Source organism: Stegastes partitus, unplaced genomic scaffold (genome assembly GCF_000690725.1).
Source record: "Stegastes partitus isolate 25-593 unplaced genomic scaffold, Stegastes_partitus-1.0.2 Scaffold998, whole genome shotgun sequence".
NCBI classification, from domain to species: Eukaryota; Metazoa; Chordata; class Actinopteri; family Pomacentridae; genus Stegastes; species Stegastes partitus.
In genome coordinates, this window is record NW_007578729.1 from 1 (window position 1) to 27,417 (window position 27,417).

At 40.8% G+C, this 27,417-nt stretch overlaps 3 protein-coding genes across 3 annotated transcripts; all 3 read left to right on the plus strand.

Moving 5' to 3' along the window:
* The first annotated feature begins 942 nt into the window (after positions 1-942).
* Positions 943-8,746, plus strand: slc6a19b (solute carrier family 6 member 19b). The gene is made up of 12 exons (XM_008294832.1): positions 943-1,141; positions 2,593-2,733; positions 2,808-2,945; positions 3,039-3,220; positions 3,309-3,419; positions 3,963-4,075; positions 4,153-4,281; positions 4,398-4,554; positions 4,660-4,864; positions 7,911-8,070; positions 8,357-8,519; positions 8,606-8,746. The coding sequence occupies exons 1-12, from the start codon at positions 943-945 to the stop codon at positions 8,744-8,746; spliced, it is 1,839 nt and encodes a 612-aa protein (XP_008293054.1).
* Positions 8,747-10,487: 1,741 nt separating this feature from the next.
* On the plus strand, positions 10,488-22,357 carry LOC103366959 (sodium-dependent neutral amino acid transporter B(0)AT3-like). The gene is made up of 13 exons (XM_008294833.1): positions 10,488-10,689; positions 12,289-12,429; positions 12,514-12,651; positions 12,755-12,936; positions 16,708-16,818; positions 16,909-17,021; positions 17,107-17,235; positions 17,431-17,587; positions 17,681-17,885; positions 19,411-19,570; positions 19,647-19,809; positions 20,386-20,499; positions 22,241-22,357. Exons 1-13 carry the CDS (start codon positions 10,488-10,490, stop codon positions 22,355-22,357), a joined length of 1,932 nt encoding a protein of 643 aa, XP_008293055.1.
* Positions 22,358-22,464: 107 nt separating this feature from the next.
* LOC103366948 (solute carrier family 40 member 1) lies at positions 22,465-27,026 on the plus strand. Its single transcript, XM_008294821.1, has 7 exons — positions 22,465-22,497; positions 22,656-22,815; positions 23,139-23,254; positions 23,453-23,579; positions 24,295-24,549; positions 25,142-25,822; positions 26,767-27,026. Exons 1-7 carry the CDS (start codon positions 22,492-22,494, stop codon positions 27,024-27,026), a joined length of 1,605 nt encoding a protein of 534 aa, XP_008293043.1. The 5' UTR covers positions 22,465-22,491.
* Positions 27,027-27,417: the final 391 nt, after the last annotated feature.

The following is a 27,417-nucleotide window of genomic DNA, read 5'->3' on the forward strand; positions in this document are numbered from 1 at the left end:
GTGGAAAAACAGCACACGGTGAGAATTTGGCTGAATTTTTGCAGTCTATCTGAAATACAGTTAAAAAAGGTTCTGGTTGAAAAGACAGTGACACGCCACCGTGTAGCTGGAAGTGGTGTTTAGGGGTGTATTTGTCAGAACTCCTTCTGTGAAGCATCAGTAAACAGATATTTACCGGATATGTAAATGTTTCGCAAACTCCTCCTCCTCATATTCTGACTTGAGGCTTTTGTTTTTGTAAAACTACTTTTCCAAGGTCAAAAATGAAGTTCTGCAAGTCGACATAAAATATATTTTAAGACAGTTTTACACCAACCTGTGAATGATCTGTACCTGTAGATAAACAGGGCTACTTTTTTCCAAATAGAACAGCTTGAGATTTATTATTTATTTTTTTCATTTTTTTTTTTTGACTCTACTGAAAAGTTGCCTGCCTTCACCCTGAGTCCGCTGGGATGGGCTCCAGCCCCCTGCGACCTTGGTGAGGATTAAGTGGTGTATAGATAATGGATGGATGGATTTCACACTATAAGAGTTTCTGCAATTAGACCAAAATGATTTTTTGATCATCAAGCACTCAGGTTTGATACCAGCCCTTGGCTACATAACATTTTAAACAAATGAGAACATCAGTTTTTGTCCTTCAAGATGGATCATATAATAAAGCCTTTAAAAATATTTTTCTCCAGCAAGCCCCGTAAGAACAGTGACTTCTGTGCAGTGGCACTTCCCCATCAGATAAGACACGAGCTGACAGTGTATTCTTGCTCAGCTTCTGCTTCAAAGGGCTGCACACCTCCAGCTGACGCTCTGACACCACAGCCTAGTCAATCTATTACAGACACCCAGCACACAGTGTCTCACAGTGTGAGCTGTGATTTACATTCCACCACTCTACAGTGCACCACTGTGCCACTACAATAGTACAGTGTCTGACAGATCATGAAGCTAAAACTTTCCAATCCGGGCCTGGAGGACAGGATATTGTCCCATCAGCAGCTGGACAAGCTGGAGGATGCCGAGGCTGGAGAAAGACCGTCATGGGGCAGCAAGGCCCAGTACATGCTGACCTGCGTGGGGTTTTGTGTGGGGCTCGGAAATGTGTGGCGTTTCCCCTACCTGTGTCAGAGTCATGGAGGAGGCAAGTAACATGTTCACGGTTTGACTATTTCCAATAATCCATCCATTATCTATGCACTGCTTAACCCACCTTTCCCAAACGAGCACATTCACAGCTAATCATCAGTAAACCTCATTATGTTTTTGGACTGTGGGAGGAAGCCAGAGAACCCGGACAGAACCCACGCTGCACAGGTAGAACATGCAAACTCCACGTGGAAAGATCCCAGGCGTTCTAACCGGGGATCTTCTAGCGAGGCGACGGTGCTACCCACCAAGCCCACCATTTTCAATAATGCTTTTTGAAAATCAATCCAATCCAGACCTGCTAGAAGAATACAGGAGATGATTCCAGTACAATCCATGTTAACATTACATTTATATTTTTTCTGCATCATTTATGTGGTAACAGAAAAGCTCTCTAAAAATATTTTCTGCCTGCTAATGCTACAAAGAGTATATTTTAGAAATGTTTTTACATGAGCATATTTGAATTTTTACATAGTTTTTATTTGCATGGTGAAATAGTTGCTTTGCCTTTACATTATACTCTTGCAAACCAGCCTGCCTTGAGCCTTTAAACCCCCCAGTGAGTTTGAAAGGCATGGTAACTCTTTTTAATAAAATAAAATAAAAAAAACCCTCAAAATTGCACCATTTTCCAACGACAGAAACTGTAAAAACTAAATTTTCAAATTTCAAACATCAATTGAGCTAATCATGCATCATGTGACATCGGTTAAGTCTGGAAAGTTAAGCAAATCTACAATTCTACAGAAGCTTTTATCCAAAGCGACATACATTTGCGAGTGGATACAACACAAGCAAGGATCTAGTCAGGAGAAAACAATCTAGATAAGTGCCATAGAACAAATTCAAGTGTGTTAGGGCGTTGATGCCAATAGCAGGCTGTGTGGGAGGCAACAGAAATTTTCATTTTTTTTTTATTTTCCAGTCTGTCAAGTGCATAGGTGTTCAGTGAAGAGCTGGGTCTTTTCTTAAAGACTGAGAGGGAATCAGCAGATTGAACAAAAACTCCACCACCAGGGAACCACAGAGGAGAGAAAATCTGAGCTTAAAATCATGATATTTCATTAAAACCACATTATTCTCCATGTTTTATTTTAACCAGACCCCTTAAAACAAAACAAAAAAATCTGTTTCTTATCGCAAGTGAGAAGCCAAAAGTGTCTCAGCTGCGACCAACAATTTGACAAAAACAATCTGTGAATATTTGGCTGAACTGCAGGTTGAGAGGAGACAAACATAGAAACAAATGAGCGAGAAAATTTAACATGATTGATCAAAAATGGGACACTGAAGAGCAAGAGTCTCCACATGTGCTCACGTTTCCTGAATGATCAACAACAAGGTGTTGTATTTTTATAGTCTATAAAGTCTTCAGTGTTAAAAAAATAATATTCAGATTAACTGTCACCACGACCATTTACATTATCTGTTGTGTTTCTGCAGGTGCATTTATAATCCCGTTTCTCATCCTGATGGTTCTTGAAGGAATCCCGCTTCTCTATCTTGAGCTTGCTCTCGGCCAGCGTTTAAGAATGGGCAATGTGGGAGTGTGGGCTGCAATCCATCCTTGTCTAGCTGGCATCGGTAAGCAACAGATTACATAATATTTGCAAAACACTCGAGGAAATGTGCTTTAAATAAAACCTTTCGCTTGACAGGTATCGCATCCATGTTCATATGTTTGACAATAGCCCTCTATTACAACACCATCATTGCCTGGATTATGTGGTACTTATTCAACTCATTCCAAAACCCACTGCCTTGGAGCCGATGTCCACTGAACGCCAATTTAACAGGTAGTGCCGCAACTAATGATGTACTTTGGCAAAAATGGAAAGTGATGTTGGAAAACTCTTTGCCTTGGTGACACATGCTGTAAATTCTGTCAGGATTTGTCACAGAGTGTGAGAGGAGCTCTCCCGTGGATTATTTCTGGTACAGGGAAACTCTGAACACAACTCCAACCATAGACGAGGGTGGTGGGCTGCAGTGGTGGATACTGCTATGTCATGTTTGTGCCTGGTCTTTGCTCTATATCTGCACAATTCGCGGGATTGAGACCACTGGGAAGGTACGGCACAGTGTCTACTACACTGAAACACAACACTTTCATTCATCTAAACAATAACTCTGTAAATATTCCATTTTTTCCCCCCAAGGCTGTGTATGTGACTTCAACCCTTCCCTTTGTGCTGCTGACTGTATTTCTGATCAGAGGATTGACTCTGAAGGGCTCTGTAGATGGAATCAAGTTTCTCTTCACACCAGATGTGAGTTGCTTTTTTTTATTTATTTTTTTTATTTACTTCAGATAACAAGAATGCATTGAACACCCAAATAATAAAAATATGTTTTGATGCCATTTGGAAGTAACTGGATACCATTTTTACTGAAATAGAAACCAGATTTGTATCCATCTGGTGCGAACTAGTAATCGAATGTCTAGCCATTTTAATCCTTAACTATCATTCCATCTGAAGTGGTGCAAAAAAGTTAACAATTGAAGGAAAAACCAACATGAAGGTAGCTTTGTAAAGCGTTGAACCAAAACGTGCCAAAAGAACAGCTTCATTGCACTTTGGCATTGATTCTCCAAAGTCTCTAGAACACTAGTGGAGGAACTGAACCTCATTTTTCCAAAAGATATTTCCTCATTTGCTGTTTTAATTATGACGGCAGAGAATGTAGTTGAACACCCAAAATCTCCCACAGTTATTTAACTAAGTCAAAATCTGGTGGGGCCATAGCATTGGATTCACATAATGGATGATGGCCATTTGAGCCGTAATTGTCTACGATGCAAATTCTCTCAGTTAACAGAGCTGGGGAAACCAAAAACATGGCTGGATGCTGGCGCTCAGGTTTTCTATTCCTTCTCTGTGAGTTTTGGTGCCCACGTTTCCTTCGCCAGCTACAACCCAGTGCAGTAAGTTTGGCATTTTGTTCTAAAACGCATTAGTTATACTAAAAAGGTAATTACATCGCACTTCATTTACCTTCTAGTAACAACTGCAAAGTGGATGCAGTGGTCATTTCCATCATCAACGGCTTCACGTCCATCTTCGCTGCAACTGTCATTTACACCATCATTGGTTTCAGAGCAGCAGAGAGGTTTGACAACTGTCTTTCTGGGTATGTTTACGCCTTTTTGTCCAACAATACATTTTATCTGATCACACATTTTCTCTATCAGGAAGACATTTACCTGAAAGTTGTTTTTTTTACTCTGATTACTTTTGGGGTTTTAGAAACATCCTAGCATTACTAAACGCATTTGACCTCACTGAAGACAGCATCACTGACAGCAACTACGACAAGATGGTTCAAAGTCTTAATGAAACCTACCCTGACGTTATTCAAGGGATGGATCTGAAAACCTGCGACATGGAAACTTTTCTCAGTGGGGTAAGATTTCATTTGGTCTGTGCAAGATCAAGACAGCAGCTTCATCTACAAGTAATTTTCAAATGATCCATATCATGTTTTGCGACATGTTTTCCGGGCCTATAGGGAGTTGAAGGGACTGGTCTGGCCTTCATCGTGTTCACCGAGGCCATCACCAAGCTGCCTCTGTCGCCGTTGTGGTCCGTCCTGTTCTTCATAATGCTTTTCTGTCTTGGCCTGTCTTCTATGTTCGGGCTCTTGGAGGGAATTGTAGTACCGATACAAGACCTCAAAGTCTTCCCCAAGACATGGCCAAAAGAAGCAGTAACTGGTAACTTCACATCTATTCTTTCATTTTTCATTAATAAATGACCTAAAGCGAATTTCACAAAACTTTACAGTGGGAACATTTTGTGCATTTGCAACAGAAACTCATAGAAAGTATTTTGCTGCACGGGTGACTCTTGAGAATTCTGAAAGTCTTTTAAAAACAGGTTTGTGTTAATGATTAAACTAAAAATCATTGAAACTAGGATTTAAAAAATAAAAAACACCTCAGGTACCACCGCAACCCTCACAGTTGTGCCAACCATAGTCACGTCCCAGTGGGCTTCACTTACATGCATCGTGTTTGGACTTCAGAGGTTCCCAGTCTCCCCAGTATATGGCAGCCTGCTTCACTGAAGAAAAAAAAAAGGGGGGGGGGAGAGAAGAGAATCACAAAGCAAAGAAACCGGAGCAGGAAAACCACCTCTGGTTTGAGGCATTGACACGATGGGTAGGACAACAACGGGCTAAGCAAACACATCTGATTGAAACTAGAACATCATGCAATCACTACAGAGGTAGTACAGAGAAGTGAAGCCAGGATTTTGCTACTTCCTGGTTTGAGGTGTTGGATTTTTGGAGCCAAAAAAAAAAGAATGAAAGAGGGCGGAGTCGGAGAGCAGTGATTGGTCAGACTGACTGAGAGCCGACGCCTTTTTACCCGCCCACATATACCGGCTGCTGGTGTGTTCACTGACCTTTTTATCCATAGACTGTATAAAAGATGGATGTAACTAGCGAGGCGTCACCCGTTGGTTTCTGCACTGAGAAAATGAAGCCAGGGTTTTGCTACTTCCTGGTTGACATCTTGGATTTTTGGAGCAAAAATCGTCGGAGGGGGGCGGAGCCATAGGAGCAGCGATTGGTCAGATGGATTGAGAGGCGGGCCCTCTCTGCCCGCCCACATTTACCGCCTTCTGCTGGCTTCGTCTGTATGGTCGCTGCCGACTGTCAATCAAGCCAGCCACGCCCCTTGCCCCACAAAATGTTGACGATTTTTTAAAAATTCAGTACTGATTTATTTTCAGATTGGCCACCTGATCTCTGAATTTGATTATGAAAACTAATAAGAAAAAAATCCTGAGCTGGAGGAATGCGGTATTTCGTGATCTGTGATCACTTCTTTTTTTCATGATCTGAGTTTTCATGTTTACAACTGGGCTCTATGGGAGTCAGAGCTTCTCAGTGCCAGCACTTGTCAGATGTAGCGGTATTGCAGGTGTTTGACCCTTCCAGGTTGGCTTCATTTTTCAGTGCTACGTCCGTCTTTCTTAGGATGAACACAGACCAACAGGTGTCTTATGCAGCCACTTCCTGATTGGAGGAATTAAAGTCATACTTGAGGCTGCGTTCACTGAACCTATGCATAATGAGATGTTCATCTACACTTGGGGAGCATTTCCCATCACACTATGCACATATTTTGAGCGCATGTGAGTGAAGGTCAGAGTGTGTGAATGTATTTTGGCGTACAAGTGCCAGAGACTCTTGAGTTCCAACACTTTAAAAAAATAATAATAATCTGACTTGTAGCAGATGCTGATTATGGCAGTTAACGGTTAAACGGACCAACAAAAAGCCATTAACCTTATTTCTGTGACTTAGCTTAATCAAAGAAAATAAAATTTCCTGCATTGAATGCTAGAATGTTTGTAAATTAGAACTGCTGGTATCCCTACTCTGATTAAGAAGTGAATGAATGAAATAATCCAGATTCAACACTGTTTGAAAAAGGATGTCCTGTCAGTTATTTAGGCCCCAAGTACATCTTAGCTTTTTAAAATCGTTTGTAAGGTTCTACTCTGGCGTTTAAACAAAGTGTGTTGCTTTGGAATTTCACATTTTTAACCCTTTTCCTCAATGGCATGTTACACGAATGACTATAAGCACAAATAATATTTGAATGGTGCTCTTAAAACAATCTTTTAAAAAAAAACAGGAGGGGGTTTTAAAATCAGAAATTTATGGCTAAAATCTTGTTAGAAGTCCTAAACTTGTGTCAGCTTATCATTTTAAATGGAAAACAAAAAGAAAAGTTCTGCTGCAGCGTGTGCCTACATAACTAAAAGAAACACCTGATGCAATATTACATCATGCTGCTATATATGTAGAATATTTGAACAACAATTACAATTTCAAGGGCAGACACACTTCCTCACAACTGTAGTTAATCCCTTCAGCCCACGGCCACCCTTTTTTAAAAAAAAATGTCCACCTGTAAAAACATGCCTAAACTCAGTCAGTTCCAGCTGCAAAGCCATGAGGCCAAAATGAACAAGATAATGATGGATAAGAGACATTTGGGAGAATTTTGAAATACAATGAGACTCCTTGTCTGCATCACCAGGAAGTCATTTTCACTTCCATCTAATTGGAGCAGTACATCGGAGAGTAAATAATAACCTCACAGCAGAGAGTCAGAGACACTGATGTTATTGAACCTATTTTTAAAACCTCTCAGCTGCAAATCGAACAAACTATCAACAATCCTGCATCCAGTGTAGCCATATTAGTGATAGGTAGCCTCTCAACTCAATGCGCGACACTTGGCAACTTATGAGAAATGAAAGAGAGGAGGTTAAGTTGTTTTTTTCTGCAGTCTCTTATACATACATACTACTATACATTTTGCCCCTTCATTTTTGTGCCTATGCAAGGTGGCGCAGTTGGTTAGCACTGTTGCCTCGCAGCAAGAAGGTCGCCGGTTCGCGTCCCGGTGGGGGCACTGGGATCTTTCTGCGTGGAGTTTGCATGTTCTCCCCGTGCAGCGTGGGTTCTCTGGCTTCTTCCCACAGTCCAGAAACATGTTGAGGTTAATTGGTGATTATAAATTGTCCGTAGGTGTGAATGTGAGTGTGCTTGGTTGTCTGTCTCTAAGTGTAGCCCTGTGATAGACTGGTGACCTGTCCCTAAGTCGGCTGGGATAGGCTCCAGCCCCCCATGACCCTAGTGAGGATTAAGCGGTGTATAGATAATGGATGGATGGATTTTTGTGCCTATAAAAAACAAATGTAAGCATACAGCCTCATTGCATCGATTCTTTTCTTCAGGTGTGACGTGTGGCCTCTGCTGTCTGGTGAGTCTGATATTCCTGCAGGGTTCAGGGAACTACTGGCTTTCTCTCTTCGACGCCTATGGAGAATCCATCCCAATGCTGGTTATTGCATTCTGCGAGATGGTCTCAGTGGTGTACATATATGGGATAGACAGGTGACATATAATGCATTATGTTTTACTCTGTTTGCTGTCTGTTAAGCCCTGCACAAAGATGGTGTCATGATTTATAAAATGCATGGCGGTGGTATTATAACAATAGAAGTTCTGCACAGCTGCTAGATAAGGGTCACTTATGATTTATCTCAACTGCTTCTGTGATTAATAATGTCCTTCAGAATGCCTGTAGGTCCGACTAAGGCACTGCTGAACTTAAGAGACGCTTGTTTGCTGTTCTGTTGTCTTGACAATGCAGTGTGTGTGTGTGTTGCTATTCTCCTAGATTCAACGATGATATAAAGTTCATGATCGGACACAAACCCAGCTTCTTCTGGCAGGCATCGTGGAGATTCATCAGCCCGCTGATTGTGCTTTTCATCCTGATCTTCTACCTCATCACCATAGTTACTGAACCATTCCTTTACAAAACCTGGGATCCTGAATCGGTAAATAGAAACTTATTCACACCCTAAAATTATGCAGATGGAGCTTCATTAAAAACTCAAAATACTTTTTTAAAATTTCTTTGCAGGAGAAATTCCCGATGTTGGAAGAAAAGTCTTACCCAGACTGGATCCATGTGATCATCTTCATACTGGCCGGGAATCCCAGTTTAATGGTGCCTGTAGTTGCTATCTGGAAATTTGTACAGAAAAGGAGAAGGGGTGAATAAAATCTAGATAATATATTGGACTAAATTTAAATAAAATCTGATATGATAAAGTAGCCAGACTAACCTAACTAACATAAATGTTAAAGTTAACAACCCCAAACTAATTCCCTTACTAATTTAAAAAAATTAAGGTTTAAACCTCGAAAAAAAAGCACATTAAAAACCCAGTGACCCAAAGATTCTCCATGAGCAATCATATTAGGGGGCATTTTGTTGTGTTAATGACATTGTGGAATATGTTTGCTTTGAGGGAACATAGTATGCACCGTTAGGGACAGTTTAGTGTCATCTGTTCTTTAATCTCTGTTGCATGAGGACGGTCTGTATCTGATATTATGTCTCAGGTGAGCAGCTGACAATAACTTACTTTGCTATATTTAAAAAACCAGCTTGCATTCTGTGTTTAATGTCTGCAAAGAAAAGAAAAATCGCAGCGCTTTTCTTAGCTTCTGTCTACTACGGATTTCACAGGTCAATGCTTCGGTGGAGTTAAATGTGATCTGACAGCCGTAATCCATCATGCGATTAAGTAATTAGATTCTAAGATAGGGAGGAGGTGTTGTCCGGGAGGGAAGCCGCACAGTGAAGGTACATGCATCTGTCCAGCTGGGGTCACTGTTGTGACGCGTCAACGGTGCTGCGTGTTCGAGAAGTGAATTAAATATTGATTAAATCAGATGCACATTGTCACGGCCGTAAATAGGGGCTCTGTTGTTGTTGTTGTTGTCTCCCGGGCAATTTTGAGCATCAAATGCTTCATTTCCTGCATTCTGGTGAATTTTTATGCACCCATTTGTGCCTCTTCTGCATCAATTTGTGGTGGAAATGTCTTCATTTATGCAAGGGAAACATGAAATTTAGGCAGCAGGTGGCAATTGGAAATATACTGCAGTAAAACCCTTTAGAAATTCTGCTTTCAACTTCTTGTTCTGGTCCTCTTTTGAACCCTTTGTTCACTCTTTAAACGTGGCACCTATTTGAGGCAATGACAAACTGATATGTTTTAATTAATATTTAAATCCCTGGACTTCTGTAGCTCATATGCATTTCTGCAAGATTTTGGTTTAGATCTTTGTGCGCATTCAGAACATAACATACATCCTTTGTTGCAGGCTTTGTTGGATCTTTGAGTAAACATGTAGCAGTTCTTAGCTTCTGTTTTTATTTACATATTGGCAGGAACACATCAGGCTCCAGTTTCTGTATTTTTTTCTGATTCTAAAGTTGTGACTTCACTCTGTGCCTTCTGATTTCCAGTTAGGAGTAATAGATGTGGCTGACAGTATTTTGCATGAATTCGATACAGAATAGATATTCAGCACAAGACAAGATGTGTGTGTGTTGTTTTTTCCCCCAGTGTATTTACTATTAAATGAAAATAACTCAGACTGTGTGGCAATAACTGTAATGTAAACCGCATCACGTGACAAATAAAAACTGCATGTGCACTATCACAGCTTTATTTCCTGGGTTCCTTTATTCACCCCGCACCGTGTTACAATCAACCGTTATTGCCTCCGTTATCAGCATCATATCTCGCCGCTTTAGAGAAAGGCTTTTTATTAAACAAGCCTCACTGTTCCCACGGCTTCAAGAGCCAACAAGAAACAAGAGGCTGATAAAGCAAACGTCGCCCCTTTCGTCTCCTGATACAAACAAGTCACCAGGTCCTCCCATTCTCTGTAGACCGAATGCACGTCAGACTAAAAGATCTGTGCTGGTCTTGTAAATTACACCAAAAATGACAGGAGATAAAGAAATGATGGAGGGAGAGGATGGCAATGAAATGACGGAGGGAGAGGATGGCGGTGCTGAGGAGAAAGAGATCACTGAAAGGCCAAAATGGGACAATAAACTCCAATATTTGCTAACCTGCATAGGTTTTGCTGTGGGACTTGGAAATGTGTGGAGATTTCCATATTTGTGTCAAACCTATGGTGGAGGTAAGAAGATTTTGTGCCATTATGTAAAGCACAAAAAGTCCAGTTGGCGTTTGGGTTTTCCAACATTTTTCAGCACTTATGTAAAGGCTCTCTCGCAGAAATGTGTAATAACTGCTCTTAATTCTGCTGTAGAAAGCTTTTTTTGCTCTTTAATTGAAAGAATAATCATTCCTCTGAAATAATTTATCTAACTTTCCTTTCCAGGATCCTGTGAATTTATTCCTGACTGACAGTGAAACAAGGCTGCAGATATAATGCAAATATGACTTTACTTCGATTTTCATGATGCAATTGTCTTAATTTTCTAGGGTAGACTTATTCATGTTTCTGAATATTAAGAAATATGACTTTTTGACGATGTGTCTTGTCAAAAATGGGCAAAGAATCTTCATTAATACTTAAAATTAACTGCCAAATACTTATCAGTGAATACAACTTGGGTAATTACATATTAAATATAATTTCCACATGTGTTTTCAACATGTCTCAGTGAATAGTCTTTTCCCTCACCGTCTTTCATTTGCTTCTCCATCTAAGGCTTCATTCATGCTGCAGGTAAAAGTGGCCTGATCAGATTTTTTATTTTTTTTTAATCTCAAATTTGGCTCAAAATGTTTTTGTGTGATTTTTTTTTTCAGTTCTGACTTGGTCTATTTTTATATGCGGCCCTAAATCAGATGCATGTCAGATTTTTTTTTGCAGTGCAGCTTCAGTCCTGTACAACCTGCTGCATGTGATGCCTGATGTTACTGATATTATATACTTGTAGGTCAGTTCAGGACTGTTCACAGGGGAATCTGATACGGGCCACATTTAAAAAAAACGAACAAAACTGCTATGATTGTCATGACCTTAAAAAGCACAAGGAATGCTTTGAGTTGTTGTTAGTGAATATTGCCCTATTGCAGTACATTAAAAGGCAGAACTTGTGAAGCACCTCTCCCAAAAGAGAAAGCATCTTAGTTGTAGCGTGACAGTGAACACACAACTCTTTTCTGAATGATTCTACCAGCGTAAACTATGGGATTTTTCTTGAACCAATAAGAAACGTCCTTATAGTTTATAAGTTGTTATGAATAAATACATTATGACATAGGAGCTTGTTTTTTTACACAGCCAAACAAACAAAATGTATCCGAGCATTACATACAAATTGGGCACAAAGGTTTCTGGGATTTGCACTAAAAAAAGAATCCAAATAATTTTCATGTGACGAGTAACTGCTGCACTCTTTGTATCTTCTATTTCATTCAAAGCTGTGCTTGATCTTCTCATGACAGCTCCCACTTGGATAACTCACTATAAATCATGGATACTTGAACCATTTAAAAACTGAGACAAAAGTTTTTACTACTCTATACACTTGAGCGCAAAGTCTACGGTCAAACAAGAAGGGACAACAGTTCCACTATGTGTGATGTTTGGTCTGAGTGTTGACAAAGCTCTGCGTGGTGATAATAAAATGCCCAGTGAACGGAAAGTGAATGACCTTCAAACATGAAGGCAACAAAGCTGTTTGCTTTAAAGGTGACGTCAACTACCTAATGAAAAAAAAAAATTCACTTGTGAGTTGTTTTGGTGTTTATTGTCTAATTATAGGTGCGTTTCTGATTCCTTATCTCATTGCGTTGGTGCTGGAGGGACTTCCACTGCTGCACATTGAACTGGCCATCGGACAGCGGCTCCGTCTGGGAAGTGTTGGAGTGTGGAACTCCATCTCACCATATCTGGGAGGTCTCGGTAAGAAGGTCGGGCAACAGTGAACTTAATTAAAGAAAACCAGAAATGGTAATGTCATGTAAAACGTCTATATCTTATCCACAGGTGTTGCTTCCATGATGGTGTCCTTCCTTGTTAGTATGTTCTACAACATGATCCTGGCCTGGATCCTCTGGTACTTCTTCCACTCCTTTCAGGATCCCCTTCCCTGGAGGAACTGTCCAGTAAACTTGAATCATACTGGTAATTTCTACATCATGGCAACATCATTTATGGATAATAACCAACATAAAAAGACAGAAAGTCCCATCAGTGAGTTATAATGTTAATAATCTGTTTGCTACAGGCTATATAAGTGAATGTGAGAAGAGCTCACCGGTGAATTACTTTTGGTATCATGAAACACTGAACATAACGCCGAACATCCAGACCAGTGGGTCCATAGAGTGGTGGCTCGTGTTGTGTCTCGCATCCGCTTGGTGCCTTGTGTACATCGGCTTCATACGTGGAATTGAGACTATTGGAAAGGTAAAGCATTCAATTGAATTCAATTTTAAACACAAATATCTGACTTTATTTGTTTGCTGGGGCCAATTTAGGGCAAGTAGAGCAGCTGGACACGGAACAGTAACAACAACTGTACAATAGTAGTAGCAGCCATGTGGTCGTTAAAATAGGATGCATAAAATAAAAATGTAATAGATTTTGTGGTGACAACAAGTAATGTACATAAGGGGCTAAAATGGTTCAGAGGTGCAAAGTGACAGTGCATGAATTCAGCAGAATGTTTAAATAAGTAACAGAGTTACAGTATTTACATGAGGTGTAATTAAAGGTGCAGGTGGACTGAACATAAATAAATTTAGTGTACTGCCATGAAGTATGGTTGCTTTAGTTCAATACAAACCTGAAACTGATTTTATTTTATTGATTTTATCAACTAGCCCAGATTACTCAAACCTGCATTCTTTCTAACGACCAGCAGGGGGCTACTCCTCTAAATCCATCCATTATCTATACACTGCTTAATCCTCAATAGGGTCATGGGGGGCTGGAGTCTATCCCAGCTGACTTAGGGTGAAGGCAGGGGACACCCTGGACAGGTCACCAGTCTATCACAGGGCTACACTTAGAGACAGACAACCAAGCACACTCGCATTCACACCTACGGACAATTTAGAATCACCAATTAACCTCAACATGTTTTTGTACTGTGTGGGAGGAAGCCGGAGAACCCAGAGAGAACCCACACTGCACGTGGAGAACATGCAAACTACTCCTCTAAATGCAAAAAGAAAACAAATTTATGAGAAACTGACCCTACTTCAAGCTTTTTCAAATACAGCATTGTATTCAGTTTGCAAGTTATGGCTTGAGTTGGTGAAAAACAGATGATAGAGGTGGTTATGTTTGAGGGCTGCCTTGCCTTGATCTATAGGGTGCTAGTGTTCCACTGTGCATACGAGGTGTGTCAGAAAAGTTTAAGGACTGGTGTCACAAAATACATATTTCAAATCCAAACTACAAACTACCAGTTTTCCCCTTCGAAGTAATCCCCCTGGAATCTAACACACTTTCCCAGCCTTCTCTGCCTTCACGCCGCCGTGCACTCCTGGAAGGATTCTTCCAGGATCCTCCTCAGCACCATCGTCACAGCCATCTTGATGTCGTCCACATCTTCAAAATGCGTCTCCTTGAAGAGGAAAAAATCCCCAGGTTGGGTGAGTAGGGAGGTTGCTCCAACATGTTCTTCTCAGCCAGGAACTGTTGGATGCTCAGGGCATTGTGAGCAGGCGTGTTGTCATGGTGAAGTATAGCCGCGACTTGTCTTGCCACAACTCTCACCTCTTCTGGTGCACTGAACGAAGCAAACGTCACAGGATCTCTTTGTAGACGTGGGAAAACTTGTAGTTTGTAGTTTGTGTTTGAATTATATCTTTTGTGACACCAGTCCTGGAACTTTTCTCACATACCTTGTAGATCTTCAGGTTCTTTAAGTCAGACACTTTGCTCATTTATTATGTCCAGTTTTAAAAGATAAACATGGAGGTCTACAAAGTTGTGGTTGCGATCGCTTATACACCCATCTGTTGGATACAGTCTATGGCCCAAATACAATTAATTGCAATTGCACTGTTGGCATCCTCACAGTAACATTGACTTCCTTCACACAGGTTCACATGAGCTAAAAGTCAAGCTAGAATATGAAATATAGAAGTCTAAGTAGAACTACAGTTGCCTTATCAGCCTTAGTTATTAAAGGTAGAAAGGGAGAAGTGCATCCTAACGTAGACTTTACATCAACGGCAAGATCCCATCCATCATCTATACACCGCTTAAGCCTCACTAGGGTCGTGGGGGGCTGGAGTCTATCCCAGCCGACTTAGGGCGAAGGCAGGGGACACCCTGGACAGGTCACCAGTCTATCACAGGGCTACACTTAGAGACAGACAACCAAGCACACTCGCATTCACACCTACGGACAATTTAGAATCACCAATTAACCTCAACATGTTTTTGGACTGTGTGGGAGGAAGCCGGAGAACCCGGAGAGAACCCACGCTGCACGGGGAGAACATGGAGACTCCACACAGAAAGATTCCGGTGCCCCCACCGGCAAGTTACGAACACAAAATTTAAAAATTCAATAGCAAGAAAAATCTGTTGCCAGAAAAACAAAATAAAGAGGAAAAGAAGTTCAGCCAAAGCGGTGCACCAATAATGTTGTTCAGCAATTTTGTTTTTTCTTATGTTTTTTACCAGTTATTATGCACTCTAGTTGACTTTGCATTAAAAAGGAAAAATGGGCTGGAATTTAAAAGTATGAAGCATTCACTTTCCTTGATTAATAATCAAGTGACAGAAAGTGTTTTTGCCTCTTTGACCTTGTGCTCTCTGACAAAACAATCTACACACTAACAAAACTTTAAGTGCAACCAAGTTAAAGATGCTTTGTGGGTTTTCCTTTTCCAACGGTGCGTTACAGCTTTTTTTGTTCATGCAAATGTCTCCAGACTTCTGGAACTCAAAGTCCACACCAGAATAGGTTGTTCTAGCTTCTCACCTGCCTAAAACCACTGCCTCTGGAGTCCTTGCTTCTCCTCTGTTACTCATCTACACACCTGCTTGAAACGCCTCATTAAGGTCCAGGCTTTTTTTCCCCCCTGTAACTTATTTACATCATCAGGCAACCAATTTGCATAATGCCTGTGTGCACAAGCAGTGGTTCATTTGTCAGATTGTTTATCCACTGCTCCCACGGTGGCAAATTTATGTTCAATTAGTCAACTATAACTGACCAAAGCAATCAATGTTACACTGATTTTATTAATAGTTCACAAAGTTGCAACTCATTTATCTGCTAAAAGAACAAGATGTCACTGGCATCTAGAGGATGATGTCCACATTGCCTCGAGCTGTTGTTGTTAGAAGTCAGATGACCGTTATGTGGCAGACTAATGACGCCATTTTTTTGTAACTAAATGAGTTGCAACCCAACTTTAGACGTCAACAGTTAGACGTTCGCGCTGAAATGAGGTCTTCAAACAAAATGAAATGAATTTTTGCTGCCTTTTCATGTAGACTAGAGGGAAAAACAAATTAACTCATTGTGCCGCGTAAAGGCAACCAGCAGCTACCGGCAACTCTTAAGGTGGAATATTTTCTTTCATATTGCCCAATGCATGAGCTGTGAACCGATCAAAACACCTTAAATGTCAACAGGACAACTCTTGTTTCAATTGGCTCTCCCACCTGGAATATGAAAATGAATTTCAACCAGATAATGCAAGTATTTCCTCTCTTATGGAAACAAAACGTGGAAAAGCAATGTTCTGGTGCTCTCTGAAAGCACGACACTGACGATGACACCTGCCGAGCTGCTGGTTTGTCATGCTTCCTCCCAGTTCACCATTATTTCCCCACAAGAGCTGCTACTACTAGAGCCACGTCTGCATGTACAGATTGATCTGGGGTTATGGTATAAAACCATAGAGAAAGTTTCCTAACTTTCTCCAGGCCAGCTGACCAATCAGAGCAGACTGAGCTTTTCGGGATGGAAGCCTTAAAGAGACGGGAGGTAAAATTGAGTGGTTGTGGCTGAAAAAAAGGTGTTGCACTAACTGGTAGTTTGAGAGAAATAATATGTATTTTGAACATTAAAGCCTGTAAACATTTTCTTGTGAATGCCAAAAACAAAATTCTATGGGCTCTGTTAAAAGGAAATGGTTCTATATTTCTTTCTGGTTGCACTTTATGAAAACATGAACTACTTTGCCCTCATTCACACTTTATCAACAGGCTATTTATGTCACCGTCACCTTCCCGTATCTCGTCTTGACCATCTTCTTGATCAGAGCCTTGACTCTGCCCGGAGCAGCTGACGGCTTAGTTTATCTCTTCACTCCAAATGTAAGTCTGCTGTTAGATCTTCTGCTGAAATAATGTCATGACAAGACTGAATGGGTAAAATCTAACATCTAACAATTATGTTCATCACAGTGGGAAACCTTGAAAAATCCACAGGTGTGGCTGGATGCTGCCACTCAGATCTTCTTCTCCTTGTCTTTGGCCTTTGGAGGACTCATTGCTTTCTCCAGTTATAATCCTCAGAAGTGAGAAAAGTTTTTCTTTTTTTTTTTTATGAATGAAGAAATGAAGACAGCATAATGTACAAAACAAAGTATTTCATTTTTGCAGGAACAACTGCGAGATGGACACCCTGATTGTCGGATGTGTCAACAGTTTTACATCAATATATGCATCAATTCCTATTTTTGCCATTCTTGGATTTAAAGCTAATGAAAACTACAATACCTGCCAAAACTGGTATGTCCACCTGATTTTGTAGAGTATAAATACTAAAAACAGATTCATAATATAAAATGCTTTAAAACTATAACACTTTAATATTATAAATAATAACTTCCCATTTTTACTTAAAATGAACTGAGTAAACAAGAATTAATAATTGATGTGTTTCTTAATAATATCAACTCTTTTTTTTTTCCTTGCATGTTTTAGGAACATACTGCAGTTGACAAATGCATTTAACGTCGGGGATGAAAACATAACTGTTGCAAACTATCAAGATTGGCTAAACCATCTCAATGCAACTGATCCCTCTGAGGTGGAAAGCCTCGATCTGAAGACCTGCGACCTTCACACTTTCCTGGAACAGGTGCAGTACGTCCATTACAATAACTTCAGTTTTTTAACAGTTTTCTAAATCCCTTTTTTTTTTTGATTTTGTGATCATGCATCCTACCTTCAGAGCGCCTCAGGAACCGGCCTGGCCTTCATCGTGTTCACTGAGGCTGTGATAAACATGCCGGGATCGCAGGTCTGGGCGGTGCTCTTCTTTGTTATGCTCTTCTGCCTGGGTCTGTCCTCCATGTTTGGAAATCTCCAGGGAGTTCTGACTCCTCTGATGGACCTGCACATGATTCCAACCTGGATGCCGAAGGAGGTTTTCACAGGTAAATTCAATTACTAATATTTAAATGGAACTTACAATCACGGCACTGATACTGACATTACAAAAAAAAGAATTTGCTTTTCATGAACCAGTTTTATATTATTATTATTATTATTATTTCTGTCTTTTACATTTTTAACACAACACATTTTAAATTGTATGCACTTCATTCAAGTTGTCTGTACCATTTTTGTGTCTTTTATTTTATTTAATTAGACTTTATTCCGCTGTTTTTTGTTTGTTTGTTTGTTTTTTGCATTTTACCTTTTACATATTTAAATTTGGTGTTTTTTTGGTTTCACATTCTACATGTTTTATTTTAATTTTTTTGTACCTTTGCCTTTAAAGCTCCTTGAATAACCCCTGTGTAGATAATAATCTATATTAATAAACTTGCTTTCCAGCTGCAAGACATCTATTACTGTCTATGTATAACAGGGGTTACTATACCCCTACACCGAAGTCACATGTAAAAACCTCATCTGTAGCTTCAAAGCAAATTTGCCTTTTTTTAAAATAGAAATTTTGAAAGGAACCATCAAATTTCTAATTTCTGTTGAAGGACTTCATTGTAAATAGTCTACACTTATATAGCATCCTTTAGACCTTCCTTTAGCACCAGTAGCTACACGATGTTCACCTACCATCAGGAGCATCTTGGGGTGTCTCGCCCAAAGACACTTAAACATGTGGAAGAACCAGGGATTGAACCACCAACCTTCCATTTGTTTAGTTATTCAAAAACATATATGTGGAAACATCAGAGACCTGTACTACAAAGCAGGAAACGTTTTCATTATCTGGCATAACAAAGTCTAGCACCAGCAGTCACGCTAATCTGGTTACCAACAAGCAAAGTCAATCCAGCGTTTCTAAATCTAGCTATGAGCATCATCACACGAAAGGGGTGATAATCAGCACCACGTGGCCAATTCTAAACATCGATAGAGCTGCAGATTTCTCACAAAAAGAACAAAGTTTCCTACTGAACCAAAATGAGAATTTTAAGAATGCAATACAGGCTAAAAGTAACACAGCTGCTGCAGCCAAAGCAGGAAGGAAAGGTGGTGACATGAAGCCACGAGAAGATCTGACTGTAATATATAAACAGTTCTGTGTTCGATTATATTTAGATAAGACTGTTGTAGCGTTGTTCTTCCAGTTGCCAGCTCGGCAGTGATAAACTACCTTCAGAGCAAGTGAAGAGCAAATACAAACACATAATTCAAACCAGTAAGCAGGTTTACTGCAAATCTTACAAGGTCAATAAGTACAAGGCTTTACTAGTCTGAGTTTTAGGATTTTGTCGCTACACACAAGCAACAGAACAATAAAACGTCTTTGAAATAAAGAAGACTGTCATTCCCTCCACTCATCATCTCTTCTCCATCTCCAGAATCCACATTGTCATTAGATACCAATAGCACACTTTACTTTCAGATGGGCTTTTGAATTACTTTTGTGTAAGTTGAAGTGTTTGTAATTGCAGCACATCACTCAGCATATTATGCTTTTTATGCTTTTAGGCTTAATCTGCCTCCTCGCCTTCACCATCTCCCTCATCTTTACGTTGGGCTCCGGAAACTACTGGCTGGAGATTTTTAACAACTACGTGGGATCCATGCCTCTGCTCATCATCGCCTTCTTTGAGATCGTGACTGTGGCATACGTCTATGGGATAAATAGGTGCTACCGTAATTCATATTATCATTACTCTTGTATATAATGTGTTTGAATGATTTCACGAAGTGTTTCCATTCAGGTTTAACGATGACATTGAGTGGATGACGGGACGGAGACCAAACATCTACTGGCAGGCGACGTGGCGTTTTATCAGCCCCTTCCTGCTCTTGGTGGTTTTTGTGGCGTATGTCGTGACGGAGGCCGAGCAGCCGGCGACGTATAACGCCTGGAACCCGGATTATGTGAGAGCAGTATTTACACATCACAGTCTAGAATCTACAGTCGTCCTCAAATGTATTCATACCCTCCCATTAAAGAAGGAAATGGCTGAAATAAGTTGAAATTGACTAAAAGTAATGATAAATAAAAATGTAATGAAAATCATGACATTGCTTTTGAATTGTGGTTCAACAGAAATATATACTAAAAAAATACAAATCAAGCAAACAAGCATGATGGGACCTGTCAACTAATATTTTGTTGAACAACCCTTTGAGCCAATCACTACAATCAAGTCTTTCCTGTAACTCTCAGTCAGGCTTCTGCACCTGTTGACGGGTGTTTTTATTTTAGCCCACTGCTCTTTCTGTTTGTTTTTTGGAATTATTCTTTTCAACCACAATTCAAAAGCAACATCTTATTTCACTAAATTATAATTTAGCAAATTTTTATTTATTACTACTTTTTTCAGTTTCTAGTTATTTGAGTGACTTTTGTGAATTTTGCCTTTTCTTTAATGGAAGGGTGTGAATCCATTTGAGGACGACTGTATGAACAAAGTAAAAACACTGACTGTCCACTCTGTTGCCCCTCCACAGGTGTACTTCCCCCTTGCTGAAGTTCTGTCCTATCCTGGATGGGTCGTCGCCATCTGTGCGCTCTTGTCTGTCGTTCCGGTCGTCTCCATCCCTCTCGTGGCTTCCTACAGATTCGTAGGCTTCTTGAAGAATTACATCAAGAGCAGGCACAATCAAAATCCATATGCAAATGAAGCTTCCAGTGGGGACTTGTAAATGGAAATTTTAAGCTGCTTCATCTGATTAGTGATCATCAGCGGTACCAGCTGTCATTTGATAATTTCTTACTGCGTATATTCATTTAAAAACAAAAAGGTTATTGGGTTATTTTTTTTTTTTCATCTTTTGTATTGTATGAAACTGCATGCTTCCTATTACATTACAGCTGACATTTATTATAAATGACTAGTGTAGCATTTTGGCAGCTGTAATTTCAGTTACTTCCTAAATGAAATCTTTAATTTTGTCTTAATTCAGTGTATTTACACAGGTGTAAGAAATACAGCCGGATAACAATCAATGCAGGACAATATCCCTGAGAAAAACACAGATTACCACGGGCTGGAACTGAATGTCACATTTGTGTTGTTATTTGATTAAAAGGAGACAACAGTTAATTTCCGGTGTCGATGCTTTGAATGGGAACAAGTGGAGACGTGATGGATAAGTTGTCCGAATGCTCCGTGATAAGCATGTTATTAATTTTGATTTTTAAGTAAAAAAAAAAATAAATAAAGTGCGTGCAAGCAATGCCTCATGATTCATCTACCATCCAAGTTATTTATCAGTGTTATCTTGTGAATCGCGTTCACATCAGGACTGCTTTTGCTATCTGATATTAGCCTACTACCTGCAAGTGTAAAGACTGTTGCATGAGGCATGAGTCCTTTATGCAACTTTTTTTTGTACATCAACAGTGCATGTGGGTGTGTGAGAGTAGTCGGACTGTGTGTGTGTGTGTGTGCTCGCTAACCAAGTGTGCATGTGTGTATTTTTGAGTCATTTGAGTCCGTTACGCAGTTGTCCTTTTTGTGGTGTGGGTGGACGGTGATATTGTCCCCCGGAGGGTCACGTGCTTTGGAATATGCTGGCTGCCTTTGTTGCCTCTCTGCCTGTTCTGCTTTTCTGGCACTTTCATACAATGGTGCACTTGAACACTGCGATGTTATTAAGCCTTTCAAACTACTACGGCTTGAATTCCAGCTCTCAGGAAAGACTCGCATCCCAATGTAGGATACATGGCACAAGATACACCGTCGAGGAACAACAGGAAGGACTGAGTGCAACATCCGAACCAAGGTGACCACTGACCCCTCGCTGACCCATCAGCACTTTAATTATTGTCAGACTGCATTCAGAAAGCTTTGCAGGGCAACAACGTAAGGCTACTTTCAGGTTTGGTTTATCTAATGGCAGCTACATTTTAAATTCCTGTAATTCTCTGTTTAGCAATCTGACTTTTTTAAGTGTATATTTCAGAAAAACAAAATCTGCTGTGAGTGATGTGAAGGATATCAGATGTGGCACAATGGATAATATAGTGTTGCAAATATGCAGGAGAGGCACCAGTAGTTTGTTGAGTTCAAGTTCAAGTTCAGGGCAAATCTTTGTTGAATGAATTTGAAGGCCAGAAAAAAAAAAAAAAAGTGTTTTTAGCAAGTTTCTACAAAATTGCCTCGTTGACTTTTGATTGTCGAGTTACTTTCCTGTAAGTTAATTTGTAAATAAACTCATAAGTGGTCCAAACTTTCTTGTAGCCATTCAGAAGAAAGTAGGTTAGAAAAACTAAAAACCTTAAAGATGCCATTACCTACAGTCATGGAACAAGAACAGAACACAAAGTTTAGCTGTTTTCTGACATTCAATCCTTCTCTAGGCAATGTCCCAGCGAGCAGACGCCTCCCAGTGCGGCGGGGTCGTGGTCGAGTTTGAGTCTGACGACATCAGGGATGCAAGGGATGACAACGCTAGAACTATACCAGGTGAACTTTAAATCTAACTGGAATCTATTAAATGTGTATAAAACGCGTGCTTGTTATTTGATTCTCGTGCATTTCCTTGGAAGGTTCAGCTCTTATCTACCTCAAGGGTCCCAAGTTTCTCATCTATGTCAGTGGAGCATTGTCAATGTGGGTAAGAATCATTTCCTGAAGAGACAATAACACTTTGAAACTTTAAAAAAAACCAAAAAAACAGCCAGGTAGTCTGCTTAGTGCAAACTGTGTGACTTCATACTGGCAGCACTTTGCAAAGCAGCACATAATGATGACTTCTTGTCTTGTGTTAATCAGGGCGACCGCATGTGGCACTTTGCAATCTCTGTGTTCCTGATTGAGCTGTACGGTCACAACCTGCTGTTGACTGCGGTGTTTGGGCTGGTAGTGGCTGGGTCAGTGCTCCTGCTTGGAGCTTTGATTGGAGACTGGGTTGATCGCAATCCCAGGAATAAAGGTACGCATGCCAATTTCACACCCATCTGGAAATTTCAGCATGCAGGACATCGCAGAGCAGCGATATAGATCGGGGGGGATTTCAATCTCGGGCCCAGAAAATTTGCTGGTTTCCTATCCCACTAGGTGGTGAATTGCCTTCCTTCGATGTCTCAAGTGTAAATCAGTTCCTGATTTGATAGTTAGACTCAGCCAGCAGGACTCAGGGCACAAGGTTCACAGCCACTGACTCATATCCGTCACAGCCAGCAATCACTTTGAATGAATATGGAGTGCATTTCTCAAAGTCTGACAGAGTTTTTTTTTTTCCGTCTTCTGTTTTAGTTGCACATGCGTCTCTTTTCATTCAGAACATCTCAGTGACAATATGTAGCATTGTGCTCATGTTGGTGTTCTCATATAAGCAAAGGATTGAGCAGATCTGGGATGGATGGCTGACTGTGAGTAGAACGTTTGCTAATAGATGCTAATAATCACATTTCATTTTTTCGGTACCGTGTTGATCATGATTATTCCACAGAAGAGTCTTTGCTGTTGTGGTTCCTTCCTGTCATGTGTCCCTTGCTTGTCTCTGCTTCTGAGTTTGTGGCTACTCTGTGCTGTCATAGTAACATGTTGCATCGCAAAACTCACACAAGGTGGTTTGTTATACGGTGGTGATCGTCCTGGCAGATGTGGCAAACCTTGCAAGCACAGCACTGACCATCGCCATTCAGAGGGACTGGATTGTGGTTATCACAGGCTACAACCGAGGTCACCTCGCTGGTGAGGACATTCCCGCTCTGTTAGTGGAGGTTTATGCTCCATCTCAGCTAGTTTTGTTTGTTTGTTTGTTTTTTTCTGAGACAGTTCTACAAAATTCTAATAATATTTATTGTGGAGGAATGTTCCAGGTATGCTCTTCTTTAAGATCTGATAAAATTATCTAAATACGTTCTAAAAATGATCTTAAAGCATTTGCCGAATGTTGTATTGAGATTCCTTTGTTTTCATCTAACATTTTGAGAATGCTTTATGGAAGAACGTTCTACATGTATTTATGTATTTTCTCAAGAAAATCCCCAAAATATTGCAGGCAAAATGTTCTACCTTTGTTCATATCTCAAAAGTCTGAAACTATTTTAAAAGCATTTTTTTGAATGTTGGTTTAATAACGTTCTGCCTTTTTTATCATACAACCTGACAGCGTCCTCCGAACGTCCTCTGAACGTTCCAATTAAAACTTTTAACCTCACGGGAACACTATTTAAAATTAGAAATATCTTTGAACGGTTTGAACTTTAGAACAGAGGTTTTCCTAGAACATTATTAGAACTTGTAGGTAATGTTGTTGTTGCTAGGATGCTGTAGGATTACATCATTGTTGTGCATGATAAATACTTAAATTACAGAAAATATCAGATATTTATTTGTCTCTGCTCTTGCTTAAAGTCCCCCAGCGGACACACACTAACCTCTGTGTGTTTGATCCAAACAAAAGGAATGAATGCAACCATGAGGCGGATAGATCAGGTGACTAACATCCTGGCCCCACTAGCAGTGGGACAGGTCATGACCCTGGCCTCCAATGTAGTCGGCTGTGGCTTCATCCTGGGCTGGAACCTGGTGTCCCTGATTGTGGAGTTCTTCTTCTTGTCCCGGGTTTACCGCATCGTCCCTGCTCTGTCAGTCAAACCGCCAGTGACGGAGGCAGATCAGACGTACCTGCAGACGATAGAGAGGAGGAGGTCACAAGGTATGGGCTGATCACTGGACTTGTTAACAGTTTCTGAGTTCTGGTTTTACGGTTGCGGATTTTGTTTTTTTACAGAATCTGTTTAGTGCAAAATCTTTTACTTTTTTTGTCAAATTTTAAATGAGACAAATAGAATAAAGGGATTTTGATGAAATATTACAATAGTGAGATTTGTGCCAATGTATTTTCATGCAGCTTGAAGGATGTCAGGGTTAGAAAACAGATACTTTCACACAAAATAATATGACAAGCATTTGTTTAGTTATGAAATGCTGCAATTAGCCTGAAGCCATCTTCTACAACAGACTTAATGGGTGCTCTTAGTGCTGTAAGTATTAATACTGTAATATATGATGCTGGACAATCACATCAAATGCACTACAGGCATAAAAGAAAAAAGCCCCACAGCTTTCTTAAAGCATGAATGATTTTAAGTCTTCAGTCCATGTCATCAGCATTCTATGTAAAGCTTGTGTGGATTAATGTAGATGGACTGCATCTGACAGATGATGTTTGACAACAGATGTGCTGAGGATTGGGCCTTCAGAATTAATGAACAGAAGTGATGAATGTTGTTCTTCTGTCTCATTAGCGGAAAGCAGTGTTGCACCACCTCAGCCTCTGACAGAGGGCAATTGCAACTCCAGAGTGCACCTGAAAGAAATCACCAACCTGCCGCTGTGTTTCCGGAGGTTTCGCTGGCTGGTGAGCACCTGTAAAGATGGCTGGAGGGCCTACTATCGCCAACCCGTCTTCCTGGCAGGAATGGGCCTGGCTTTCCTCTACACCACAGTTCTAGGGTTCGACTGCATCACCACCGGCTATGCCTACACTCAGGGCATAAGCGGATCCCTCCTCAGTCTGCTGATGGGCGTGTCAGCCATCACAGGGTTGATGGGCACCGTGATGTTCACCAGACTCAGGAAGACCTATGGCCTGGTCAACACAGGCATCATCTCAAGCTGCCTCCACCTGGGCTGCTTGCTGCTGTGTGTGTGCTCCGTGTTTGCCCCTGGCAGCCCTATGGATCTTAGCTTGCTGATGCCCTACATTACCTCCAATTCCTCTGCTGAGCTCGGCGGGATGGCAAGCCAAAGGCAAAAACACACTTATCCTCTGACGGGAGGCAGCAATCAGCCACTGCTGCCCGACCGCTCCTCCATCCACTGGACCAACAACACTGTGCTGTTTGACAATGTGCCATCTGGCACAGCACCGGAGTCCTACATCTCCATTATTCTGCTGTTCTTGGGTGTCATCACGGCACGTATTGGTGAGTAGACAGACTCAATGGACACTAAAACCTACTTTGTGCATGCATTGATATACAAGACATTGGGTACTGTCGATGTAGAAACCGATATTATCATCCAATAATAAGAAGATATTGCTATCTATGTTGTTTAAAGAGAACTTGAAACATGTTGAGACAATTATATTAAAAGCGTTGCCGTTATATAATCAATCCATCAGACAGTAGTGTACCGCTCACTGCATACCATCAACCATTTTAAAGCTTCAAGGTCAAGATACCCGGTGGTAGCCACCATAACGATTTGGTAACAATTTGGCCACCAGGGGGCCTCATAGTCACGATATTTAAAGATTGCAATAGTGATCCTTAACAAACCCCAGTGACAGTAGCTAGTGATAGTACACGCTTTAGTTAGCCTCATATAACCTGACTATTCTCCAGCACTGACACAGCACTGCGTAGAATGGTCTGGCACCACCTATCATTCTGACATATGGAGAAAAAAAACAAACATTGGCACGTCTGTATTTCTTTAAACCAATCACAATTGCCTTGAGCATGGCTAGGAAGAGGATGCACAGACAGTTTACTCAATATAGTGCGAATGAAATTGTTTAGTAGCATTTGGGCTCAGTGAGCACTGACTTTAAAATGGATAATCTACTGAAAAAACAAACTAGCAGGCTGCTGTATGAGCCAAATTTACAATTTCAAGTGTGTAGTTTGCTAGACTGGAAGATGTTGTGACCCATAGTGATTTATTGCACCATGTAAAGCTTCTGCAAAACTTAAAATTCCCATAATACAAGTGGTTGCCTGAAGGTTGTTCTTTCCTGAGGTGAAGTGTATCCTTAAAACAGCAACATATAGATTGCAAGGGAAGAGAAAGTCACTTAAAATGGCAGGTTTATGCCTTCGAATTAAATGGCAACTTTTCAACTCCTATGTCAACTGTGTTGTAGGTCTCTGGTCCTTCGACCTGACCGTGACGCAGCTTCTCCAGGAGAACATCTGTGAGTCAGAGAGAGGAGTGGTGAATGGAGTGCAGAGCTCCATGAATTACCTGATGGACCTGCTTCACTTCATCATGGTGATTTCCGCTCCGCAGCCGCAACACTTTGGCATCCTAGTCATCATCTCTGTATTGTTTATCACCACCGGGCACACAATGTACTTTGTGTACGCACATAAAGCCAAGAGAAAACGCCGCCTCAACACATAAGGAGCAGATGCAACTTATACATCCAGGCATGAGATGCTCACCAGCACTGAATCCACTCTGCACCTCTGAAATGAATGTCTCCCTCCCGTTCCTTCAGCAATCGTATTGCAACACCCTGCTCCTGACTTAGCCATTCATTTCAGCACAACACAGCAAGTGCCTGCCCCACCTCGGTTGCTTTCTCCCTGCAGGGCCTTGAGCCTACAGCAGCAAACAAGAACTCAGGTGACGTAGAGTGGGAGACAAGCTCTCCCTTCATGTACATAAGTTGAGGTGGCTACAACAAAAGCAGCAATGATACCTCCAGGGGGAAAATGTCCTTATCTAGCATTCAACAGGACACAAAGGTAATGGCTAAGGCACCAGCACATGCCTTTGCAAGCTCTGCAGA